Here is a 12685-nt window from a genome sequence, read left to right on the forward strand (position 1 = left end):
GTTGGTATCCATTATTCCTGTTCATGTACCGTTGGATCTTATGTGCTTTGGCCTTAAGCCTCTGTTGTACATCTTCTATTATTATTATTATTATTATTATTATTATTATTATTATTATTAATTAGCTTCATTACCTATATCAGTTTCATATACATAATCTGTGTACACACACTCACACATATTATACGTATATACGCAGTTATAAACTACAAGTTTGTTTACGATGTGTATTCATGTGCGTGTGTCACGCATATTCCTCTATCCACTCACAGTTATTTCCCATGAAACCTCGTACACCACCCCAAACCCCAAAACATCCCTGCCCTTACCTTGTGAATGAGCCAGTACCGAGTACCGAGCGGTTGTCAAGGACTCAAGATCCAGTTGTTGTGGAAACAGGGTTTGTGTTGAGACATTCCATGTCGCTAGTGGCCCAGTGACTCTCACGACACGACGTGACGACAGTATGAATCAGACCACCGTTACGATAAGTAATACAGCGACTCGGTTTCGTTTCGCGTGTCTGTCCGCGCCGTGAATGACTCGTCGGCTGTAGTGATTGATAAGGAAGAAATGAGGATGAATCCGACGAAGTTTAAGGTTACGTTCGCTGTATCAGTTTGGCGATTTGACTGGGCAATATGGAAATGTGTGAATATGCTCGTTTAAGCGCGCAACTAGTAAAGTATTCATTCTAGGAATGTGCAATTTGATGTAGGTATGGAAGTTATTGCTGTCGAATATCTTTTATTCAAAATACAAAGCAATATTTCATAATGGAACCAAAGACCGGCACTCAAGAGGGGCCCTTAAGGTCTGCTTGATAGAACTGCTCGGTAAACTTAAAGGTCAGTCACGTGGTGATATTCCGGCAGCCACTGGTGCGCAAAGTTTGGTGGAAATACCGAAGTAGATAGATGCAAGTGTGAAATAATGTTAAATTTTGGCGAAAACATGTAAATTAATCCAAAATCAGAATTCGGAAGGTGCTTGGTTTCAGTGCTTGAGCTCAAGATGTTGTTATAAATAATTTCACTTTTAACGGCATCATAATCTCAAGATAAAGGAGGTAGGTGTGAAATAAAACAAAACAAGTTAGTAAAATGGACGATCTTTGCTGGTTGACGCGGACACTTACATATAACATTGTTCCGTGTTAAATGAGTAGTAAAAGATTCAAAAGTAAATGGAAGTCTATCAGATTTCACAACAATTAATCTTACTATGAGAAGATAATCTCAAACTAGTAGCAGACAAGTCATACACCAGTGTAGCGAAAATTGTTCGGTTTTATGGACTATACGAAGACTACTTATGACAACAGACCTAGTGAAAATAGTGAAAGGATTCCTTGATCAGCTTAACATCATCCTCCACAAACTGCTGAGAGGAACGAGTGCAAAAATGACCACTCTAGGGTAGGTTAGGTTTGGATGCCTCCCTTTAACACTGACGCATGTTTTTAACAGCCTGAGTTAGGGGGAAGGTGGTAAAATAGCCACCACGCTATGGGATATTGATCTGCTGTCATTCATCTTGAGCTTAAAAGAAGTTCAGCTGAGTCAGTTCGCCACTGTGTGTGCTGTTTCCAGATTTAGTGATAATGAATATTCCAGATATTTTCTTTAAGATAAGTTGTGGGTAATCAGTCCATCATCTTTTAGACTGAAACCGAAACCAAACTTGAATCCTGAGGTGGTAATTTTATATTGAAAAGTATTATGCTTGAAATGCTAAATTATATATATATATATATATATATATATATATATATATATATATATATATATATATATATATATATATATATATATATATATAGTATATATATATATATATAATCTTCCCCCGACCCCTCTCTCTCACGACACACACACACACACACACACACACAATGTATATATTTCATTATAATCACATTAACACGTGATCATATTAACAAAATATGTTTTTGCCCTCAGTGGTACAAACTCGCATCCAAGATGCTGAGAAGCACACACCTCTTAACCAACCACGTTACGAAAGACTCAAGCACCCCTCCCCCCACCCAAACACCCATTAAGCGATGAAAAAGAATGTCATTCTCTCTCTCTCTCTCTCTCTCTCATATCTGTAGCCTTAGTAATGCTGGTGATAGAACTATTTAAAATTTTTTAACAGTCAGCGTCGTACACCCTTCATAATCCTTGCAGTAAACTATATCGTAAAACAATAATACTGGCATTAGAGTAATTTGTTTTGACTTTAATATAATGAGATTATTGCATCAAAGTAAAATCATGTATAAGTGTAATATTATGTTGCCAGTTCGGCAGAAGTCTCAAATGGCATGTGCCACAGAGAAAAATGTGGATTTAAAAAAATTCTTATGCAAATGTACTGATAATTTACTTTGTTTATAACTCTTTCTCTTGAAGCACGCGGTGTGTTTAATACTTTTAAATTTATTGGATTCTTTTTTCAAATCATATACTCACTTTTTATAGCATATTTCAGAGCTTGGTCAGAATCGTAAATAGCAGTGGCATGATAGTTCTTGCCATACATGACCATTCTTAGGATTTAGGTAAGAGATTTTTACCATAGACTTAAGAAAAGGCTATATAAGAATAGACGCAGAGGTGTCGTATAATCCCAGTGACTGATTATTGTCCCAGGGTTAAAATGATGATCGTACACCACTCACATTTTTTTTAATAGCCAATGTTATGTCCGATCACTCGGTTCAGCAAAAAGCTACTCTTCTGAGCCGACACATTCGTTCCTTTATTGATTCTGGCAAAATCAATCGGCCTTCGCAATGCTCACGCGTATTTTCGCGTACCGCTGAACATATAGCACGCAGCTACGCAATACACATGCTCTCAGGTTGGAATATGACATGATTCTGCAGTGTAACTTTATTTTCGTTTACATGTTCATTGTTTCGAATTTTTGTTTAGTCTTTGTAAATGTCAAATAGGAATCGGTGTCCCTTTCTTTTTTAAACACGTGCAGTGAGTAATGCAATAATGAAATAAAATCTAGTCACGTTCCAGCAATCAGAAAATAATTTTTTACCTAAGGAAAGTCGTTATTTTCAGGAAAAACGAATGAAAATAAATCAGAATGAGCTCAAGGCACCCACCCTTTGGATTTCTCAAACTAAAATTCAATGCAGGATTCGCATGGTTTTCTAAAATAGATTTTTTTGTCTCCAGGTAAAGTAACTGGATATAAAACGCAAACGAAGGACCAAGAAACGTGTTGCGATGACCACTAGACGCCCACCTGCCGGATCCCTGAAGCTAGAATGGGTGTTCGGATACAACGGCCACACGGCCAGGAACAACATAAAGACGAACAAACTGGGACACCTAGTTTACTACGTCGCGGGAGTCGGTGTCGTCCACGATGCGGGATTCCGAAGGCAGACGTTTTACACAGGCCACAGCGACGATATAACGAGGTGAGGGTGATGACGATGGGCGCATTGCCTGTTTCGTTCAGTTTAAGTGGAGCAGTAGTACGAGTTTATAGTAGTACCATCTTGAAGTTAATGGTGTGATGATGGTTATGATGATAGTATATGCCTACATATTTTACTAAGTATAACCGTAGTACGAGTTTATATAGTACCATTCTAAAGTTAGTGATATGATAATGATGATAGTATAGGCCTACAAACTTTACCGATAGTTTTGCTGTACTAGTTACTTATGGTTATGATAGTACTAATCGTGGTAATTGACACAGCCCATGACTTAAAACTTCAACCGTAAAGTCTGCTTTACTAATAGCAGAAAAGAACTCATATAGGTTTAGAAACAAAGGACGCTCGCAGAGCATACAGTGATATTGACGTTTACTATTGTTCTTATCTAGCACCTTTTCCATAATTCAAGGCGTGACGTAACGTTAGCTAGCCTGTTGCGTCAACAAGACACTATAACATGCAAGGAGATAAGAAGAAAACAGAAACTCTCTCTCTCAAGAACTCTACGGTACAACGTTGTCATGTTTTATTAACATAGTCTCCTTCGTATCCTACCGTACAATATTAGACCACTTGACGTAATGATACATTCTTCCTTTATATTATTCAGTAAGGACCATTTCTAACGATTTTATGTTCGATCTCCGAAGTTCATTGCCCTCATAAATTGCGTATATAAAGGAAGCAAATAGTTTGACGAGTTTTTGTACCATCCTTTCGTGCAAGTTACAAATGACGATGAGATCAATGTCTAGGTTAGTTAACAAATTTGGTAAAAATTTCATTCTCTTGATTGATATTGAAACAAGTATATCAGGGTGCAATATTAATGGTCTCTTAGTTGATAGCTAGAAGCAAACGTCTTCTGTTATCATTATATTAATTTTCTTGGCTGCCTTCCTGTCTCTGTCAAGCCTGTACTGAGGGTTGGGGGGGGGTGGGGGGGGGGGGGCGTGGTCGAACGACCCACCCCCAAATTTCTGTTAGTCCATATTTTCTGTGAATATCCTATTCATTGAACTGTACTTTCAAAGTAATAAATAACGATCTTTTGTTTTTTTGTCAAGTCTTTATTTATTTTAATAAAATTTGTTATTAAACATTAACATCATTCATTAGTAGTAGGAAATACAAGTGTGATCATAGGAATATGATATAGGCCACCATATTTGTAAATTATTTTTGTAGAGAAACGATAATTTTAAAGCTGTGGTACGATAATCTGGTCAGATAAATTTGAGTAACGTCTAATCGGGTAGAAGGTTATAACCCGCATACCCTGTTTTTCTTCTTAACATGACTAAAATAAAATTTTCAAGTATTTCATCTTGTATATACCTATAATATATTATATATAACATATATATAGCTTACTTATTATATATATATATAGATATATAATATATCTATATATATCGATATATAATATATATTATGCAATGAAATGTATAGAAGAAAAGGTCCAGATTTGGGGAAAAAGACCCACACACACACACACACACACACACACACACTGGGTACGGGCCTGTCTGTCTGTCTGGGTGAGTTCCTTCCCTGGAACATCTCCTGCAGAGCTCAAATATAAAAAAACGAAATTGTTGCGTTGGTTCCAATCTTCTTTTTGTCCTTCGACTGCCTCCTTGTACTGATGCAGCTCGTGACGAAGATTTGCTATTTGTCATTCATAATGGTTCACCCAATTTTTAAGATGTTCATTTGTGATAATTTTCGATTTCACGCAGTTTATTTTCCACTTCATTTTGTCTCATTTCTTCCTCCAATTCAAAGAAGAACTTGCAACCTATTAGTACCAGCCTCGCTACCAAGGGCAACTTTGACAATATAAATCCAGTGTTCAAGTTAAAGTGTTCAACATTTCTACTGATTAATATAAAATCAGACATTTTTTAAGTGTGCTATACTCGGTGCTTTCCTTAGGGGTAGTTTTCGATAAAAGGTACGGTGTTTCTGAAGGTTTCAAGAAGCAGTCCTGGGTTTAGAAACTGAAGACGGCTTGGCAGCGCTTGGCCTTTGGCCTAAATGTTATATCCAATGCCATTGGAGTGAAGTAAAGGGGGAAATAACCAATAGATGTCTGTTCTTCTTTTCCCACAGCCTAGCAGTCGACAGCAAAGGCGAGATGGCGGCTACGGGGCAGGTTGGCAAAGACGCCTACATCACAGTCTGGGACGCCGTCACCTGCGAACCTGTGAGTGTCATGCACGACGGCCACGCGGGGAAGGTCTCGGCCCTAGCTTTCTCTGCTGATGGGGAGGTGACCTAGGACTCTAGGGAAACGCCCTTTCTATTAAAACCTCAACAGTGTTTACGTTTAAATCGCGTCAATATTAATTTCGGGTGTTGCCGCGAAGGACTTCGGGTAGTACCATCTTCAGGCTCCTGTTTACAAGTAGTTGAGAACTGGAACGTCGACTTATTTGATTGGCTTTCATGTTATTAGCTTCTAGAGTAAGGGATCTTCTGCCTCCCCCGGTGTTCCCATGCATCGCTTTTAATCTATAATAACTCAACAGTATTTAGTACGTACGTTTAAATTGTGTCAATATTAGACTATGGTCACTCTTGTTTACAAGTAGTTGAGAACTAGAGAGTCAGATGGTTTGATTGGCCTTCTTATCATTAGCTTTCTAGGGGATCTTCTGCCTTCCTCGGTGTTCCCCTGTATTGCTTAATTTTACTTTCATTTATAGGCAAATCTAAGTAAAAATTCTTACTTTAGGATCAAAACCTCCGACATGAAAACCCGCGAAGTTGTTTAGAAGACTAAAACAGAGATTTTACCTGAAGTTTTTAATTATTTGGCATGCTACGGGCAGGTATTTTTTATTCCCATTTTAACTAACTGACAATCTAATTTCAATAGAAGAGTTTGAAGAGTTCGGAATAATTGTGCAAAGTTAACCAAAGTATTATGGATCATTTCCTTCTATCGTTTCATATATTTTTTTTAATTCAGCATAAAAAATATTAATTTATGAATTATTGTAACTCATTAATATTGTCTACAGCTTCTTTCGAGCTTGATCCACACTTTGTGGTCGTGAAGGTGGGCTGGTGGTGGGTGTCTATTTATAATTTCTCCACTTCTTAAATCGTCTGTTAATTTCTTTCTTTCTCTTTCTCTTTTTGCAGTATTTGGCGTCCGTTGGAGGTCCGGAGGGTAAGCAAGAACTGATGATATGGGAATGGAAGAAAGGGAGGAGAATAGCCAAGAACGTCGCCTACCAAGGAAGGGTAATATTCTGCAACCTATTTTGTAATGATATATATATATATAATATATATATCTATATAAGTAAAATATATTTAAGAAAATCAAGTGAAAAATATACAAAAATTAAGTGAAAAAATATTCATTAAAATTAAGAGAAAAATATTAAAAAAATTAAAGCAAAAAATATTAAGAAAATTAAGTGAAAAAAATAATTCATTAAAATTTAAGCGGAAAAATTATTAAGAAAATTAAGCAAAACAATATTAAGAAAATTAAGTGAAAAAATATTCATTAAAATTAAAGCAAAATAATATTTATCAAGAAAATTAAAAGTGAAGAAAATATCTATGCCACTGATTACTGTCCCATGGCAAAATTTATGCATATTTACTGTATACATACCCTGGTGTCATTTTACATATCTAAATCTTATCTAGGTTCTATCTATTTTTTTTCTAAAATGTATATAAATATATATTATATATATTATATATAATTATATATATATAATATATAATTATATAATATATATATACTATATATAATAATAAGATGATAGATTAGATAGATAGATAGATTTAGATTTAATGTAAAATTGACACCAGGGTATTTATACAGTAAATATGCATAAATGTCAGTGGGTTGGTAATATGATAAATTTTGCATGACAGTAATTTTCAGTGGCATACATATTTTCTTCACTTAATTTTCTTAATAAATATTATTTTCGCTTAATTTTAATGAATATTTTTTCACTTAATTTTCTTTAATATTTTTCACTTAATTTTCTTAATATTTTTCGCTTAATTTTAATGAGTATATTTTCACTTAAATTTTCTTAATATTTTGTGCTCAATTTTCTTAATATTTTTCGCTTAATTTTAATGAATATTTTTTCACTTAATTTTTTTATAAATATTTTTCACTTGATTTTCTTAATAGATATTTTAACTTAATTTTTAATAGATATTTTTCACTTAATTTTCTTAATCAATACTCTTTTCATTTAATTTTCTTAATATTCGTTCACTAAATTTTCTCAAACATTTCTCCCTTGATTTTCTTAATCAATATTGTTTTAAATTTAATTTTCTTATATATTTTTGTCGTTTAATTTTCTTTACCATTATTCTTGTCTTAATTTTCTTAATAAATATTTTTAAAAATTAGTTGTCTTAATATTTTTCGAAGTAAATTTTCTAAAGTTCTTTTTTAAAATTAGTTTTCTTAATAAATATTTTTTACAATACATTTTCTTGGTAAATTCTTTTTTAAAATCAATTTTCTTAATAAATATTTTTTCAATGTAAATTTTCTTAAGATTTTTTAAAAATTAATCTTTGTAATATATATTTTTAAATAAATGTTCTTAATAAATTATTTTTATAAATTAAATACCTTAATTGACATTTTTTTAGATAAAATCTCTTAATAAATTCTTTTTTTAATGAATTTTCTTAGTAAATATATTTTTTAATTTGTATTTTTTATTATTTATTTATTGTTATTTTTTTGTTTTCGAGGTGGAAGAAGTGGAATGGGAGCCTGGCTCGACGACTAAGCTGGTCACCTGCGGGGAAAAACACGTCAGGTTCTGGAAGTTGAGGGGCAACGTTTTACAGGTAAGGAACACTGTGGGCATTATCCAAGGTTCTTAGCAGCGTCCCTTCGGCCCCTAGCTGCAACCCCTTTCATTCCTTTTACTGTATCTCCGATCATATATCTTTATTCTATCTTACTTTCCACCCTCTCCTAACCATTGTTTCTCGGTGCACCTGCGAGGTCTTCCTCTCGTTACACCTTTAAAAGAATCTTTTTATTCTCAATTTCCCTTTGAGCGCTAAATGACCTCGTGGTTCCCAGGGCTTTGCTTTTGGCCTATATTTTATGTTCCAGTTCCCGTTCCAATTCCAATTAATTTTCACATTCTTAATCTGATGGCGTCCAAGCCTACCTAGATATGACACCTTTTTTTTCTGGGTTTGTGGTCAAAATAAATATACCAACTCTTCTGACAATTGGCGTATTCATTAAATAATCAGGGGTTTTAAAGTATAATAAATTTTTTCTGCTTTATTTTTCAAATGCGATCGTGATTGCTGAATAATTTCAAGTTTTGACCTCAGGTTCTAAGTGGAGGAGACCGTTTTGGGGGTAATCTTCAGAATACGTGCTTCTCAGAAAGCAAACTGTAAGCGATGACTCCTCACTCGGAATCGTGTGACGTGAACGAGAAATTTCATTGTTTTCAAAGTTCACTGTACCGGAAACGAAGCCAGTTGCAGTCCACATTATTCGTTGACCCAAAACTTCAAGGACCGATGTGACCTGGTTCTTCTCATCAGACCTTATTCCATTACATATAACACTGCCGAAAACAAAGTTTAAGAAGAATACGGCGAAAGAAGGCTATAGATTGTAACTTTCCTGCGCAAGTTTTAATGTATGTCAGTATATCAGCGCTACATTTGGTTTAGACACATTCTTTGACGTCTAAAATCAACGTGAAAGGACAAGTCTCATTCGATACTAGAGGTGACCGACCTCGATCGCTTGTAATGGGAAAAGTTTGAAGGATTTAATCAATTCACGGAAACGCAGACATCACAAAAATGATGAAGAATGTGAAAAATGTACAGGTCAACTTCTATTCGGTTATTGAAAGCCAATCAAGGAAAGGCGTCTCATCAATTCTTACGCGATGCTAATCTCTTATGGGGGAAGTAAGATATAGTTCAGACAGCAAAACTCAGCAGGTTTACGAATGAATTGACTATTAACAGTGTATAATTACAAAAAGAGCCTCAGTGGCGTGATCGGTATAGTGTTGGCGTGCCACCTCGGTGACCGCGAGTTCGATTCTCGGGCATGCCTCAGGGAAGTGAGAGATGTGTATTTCTGGTGATAGAAGTTCACTCTCGACGTGGTTCGGAAGTCGTGTAAAGCCGTTGGTCCCGTTGCTGAATAACCACTGGTTCTATGCAATGTAAAAACACTATGCAAACAAACAAAAGAAAGTGAGAACCCTCCCCACACTTTATGGGTAGACGTTGTTTAAAGTGTCAAAAGTCAGTGTTGTGTCGTATGTCTATCGCTTTCTGAGAATCACTAATACTTTCAATTTTTGCTCAGAGAAAGAGCCAACGGTTTCAATAATTGATCGAGAATGCTACTGTCATAATTGCACTTAGGAGCAATGGAACCAGTCATCCAGGGAGAAAGTATTCCTATTTGACATGTGAGGGTTGGGGTCAAGGGAAAGGATGATAATGTAGTGGAATCGAAAAATAGAGAAGGATAATCCTTTCTTCTTTTTTATCGTTTGAGCTCTGGAAATTATTGCTGTCATTTTTACATTGTTTGATTTAACTATTTTGCCTTTTCCTTGGAATAATTACCAAGGCTATAAGTAAACCAGAAATTCGTATTTATATTTAACGTTGTCTTTTAGTTTGTAATTATAATTGTTTTTTTGCGTTAGAAATCTTACTTATCAGTATTTCCTTCCATTATCTTGTCTTGATTTGCCATATTATGATTTTATTGCTCTTTCTATCATACCTTTAATTTTATATCTGTTTTAATTCTCAGAGATAGGAAATCGACATAAAAGTAAAAAAAATACCTCGATTTCAGTGATAATATCCGAACTCAATTTCTGAAAAAAAAACAGAATAAAATCCTCAGAAAAAAAAAATTATGAGACATGAATAATTAAGACAATAGAAATAATACGGTTTATTTCAAAAATGATTCTAAGTTCTTTAATATAAGGTTATTAGATAATACAGTCATCAAGTATCTACAATATATATAAGTGACGTGTTCTGAAAAATCATTTCGGTAAACACCTGTTATATAAAATTATTAAGAATTCGGGGTCTATATAGAGTTAAGGAATGCATGTAGCCATAATTTAAACAAATCTTGTTAAATGAACGTCAAATAATTTGTTTATGTATCACTTCGAGGACAAAAGCCACAGGAATTTGGAACATCGGTTACGAAGCCTCTCTCTACTCTACAAGAAACAGATGAGCCAGGATTATATCTTTCCCTCTTTTCACTGTAGGCAATACTTCCGGTTCTTTGCAGCGAGCTTTCGGCCCCTGGCTGCAACCCCTTTCATTCCTTTTACCTGTACATCCGTTCATATTCCCTTTCTTCCACCTCTCTTTCCACTGTCTCCTAACAATTGATCCATAGTGCAACAGCGAAGTTTTCTTCCTGTTACACCTTTCAAACCTACCAACTCTCAATTTCTAGTTTCTCTCTCAGCGCTGAATAATCTCGCAGGTCCCAGCGCTTGGCCTTTGGCCTAAATCCTATACATTCTCATCTTGTCTTATTTTATCTTTCAGAATAATTCGGGTATTTTCGGAGGAGAGTCCCCACACGACCAATTGAGTCTGAGTCATATGCAGGACGGACGGGTCATCACCGGAACAGCGCTTGGCCACTTGTTTGTCTGGCTGAGACATAAGCTCGTCAGTGTCATCAGAGATGTTCATCCGGTGCGTATGTATGTATGCATGTGTGTATGTATGCATGTCTCTTGCTAAGAAAACTTCCCTGTTGGAAGAGTGGTTAACGTGCTCGCCTACTGATTCGGTAGTCGCGAGTTCGATCCCCCGCTCTGCCAGCGCGGAATCAGAGGAATTTATTTCTGGTGATTAGAAATTCATTTCTCGATATACTGATGTGGTTCGGATTCCACAATAAGCTGTAGGTCCTGTTCCTAGGTAACCTTTTGGTTCCTAGCCTCGTATAAATATCTAATCCTTCAGGCCCTTCCTAGGAGAGGTGTTAATCAGCTCATGGCCTGGTTAAACTAAGATATACTTAACTTTTTTCTTGATAAGAAAACTGCTAACAGGTCTTTGTCAAGATAGGTGAATTACTTCGCATAGCCTCAAAAAGACAGTAAATAAATGAATAAATAAATAAAAAGGAATTTTTACTGAATGCGACATTATATCAGCAATAATAAGTGGAAACTTCTCCTTCATACTACATTAGAATTGAGTTTCGTGGGATTGAAGGATATCATAAATTCCTAGAAATGAGAACGAAACGAATGATGGACGTAGTAAAACTAGTGAAGAAAAAGTGGAAATTTAGGAAGCAAACAAATAGAAAGATTTGATTCATTGATTTGATTTTGCATGGCGTTTCAACAACTATGGGCCCGTAGGGGGATAGTGCCATCGGTGAACCTCATACGGTGCACTGTAGGCATTACATAAGGTTCTTTGCAGCGTGCCTTCGGCCCCCTAGCTGCAACCACTTTCGTTCCTCTTACTGTACCTCCTTTCATATACTGTTTCTTCATCTTACTTTCCACCCTCTACCAACACTTGATTCATATTGTAACTGCTTTGAGGTTCTCCTCCTGTTACACCTTTCAAACCTTTTACTGTCAATATCCATTTCAGCGCTGAATGACCTCATAGTTCCCAGTGCTTGGCCTTTGGCCTAAATTCTGTATTCAACTCAACTCAACAACTATGGTCATCAGCGTCTGAAATTATGTTTTTGGTTGGAAATAATCATAATAAAAGACGTGGAAAATCTTGATGAACTCACGTACTCAGACGAGAGAGAGAGAGAGAGAGAGAGAGAGAGAGAGAGAGAGAGAGAGAGAGAGAGACTCTTAACAACTGTCTCTTAACCATTTTGTGTCCAGGGAGGTGTTCTCGCCATAGAAGTCTATCCAGGCGGGCTGTTGACGGGGGGCAAAGACGGCTCCATTACGATGTTTGACAAAGAGCTGAATAAGATCAATACTGTTCCTGGTAAGAAGATTATCTAAGTCTTAAAACTGTTTTATGTCATACTATTTAAATATATAGTGTTATCCGTCCCTATGAAATAAAATTTTAAAAACTCATACATTTCACTTTCGCACACATTCAACACCTTTTCCCTAACAAAACACATATGCACCAATATACGCTTACTATATACGTATATAA

General features: G+C 35.6%; 1 protein-coding gene across 1 annotated transcript in view; it reads left to right on the plus strand.

Annotated features, from left to right (window-relative positions):
* The first annotated feature begins 376 nt into the window (after window positions 1–376).
* The window catches only part of LOC135214920 (echinoderm microtubule-associated protein-like 6), a 56125-nt gene continuing 43816 nt past the window's right edge, over window positions 377–12685 (plus strand). Inside the window, 7 exon segments of the mRNA XM_064249395.1 lie at window positions 377–1418; window positions 3201–3448; window positions 5591–5750; window positions 6629–6730; window positions 8234–8332; window positions 11072–11224; window positions 12397–12505. Of these exon segments, the coding sequence (XP_064105465.1) occupies window positions 3252–3448; window positions 5591–5750; window positions 6629–6730; window positions 8234–8332; window positions 11072–11224; window positions 12397–12505 (820 nt within the window). The 5' untranslated portion in view covers window positions 377–1418; window positions 3201–3251.

This window comes from Macrobrachium nipponense, chromosome 19 (genome assembly GCF_015104395.2).
Source record: "Macrobrachium nipponense isolate FS-2020 chromosome 19, ASM1510439v2, whole genome shotgun sequence".
In the NCBI taxonomy this organism is placed as follows: Eukaryota; Metazoa; Arthropoda; class Malacostraca; order Decapoda; family Palaemonidae; genus Macrobrachium; species Macrobrachium nipponense.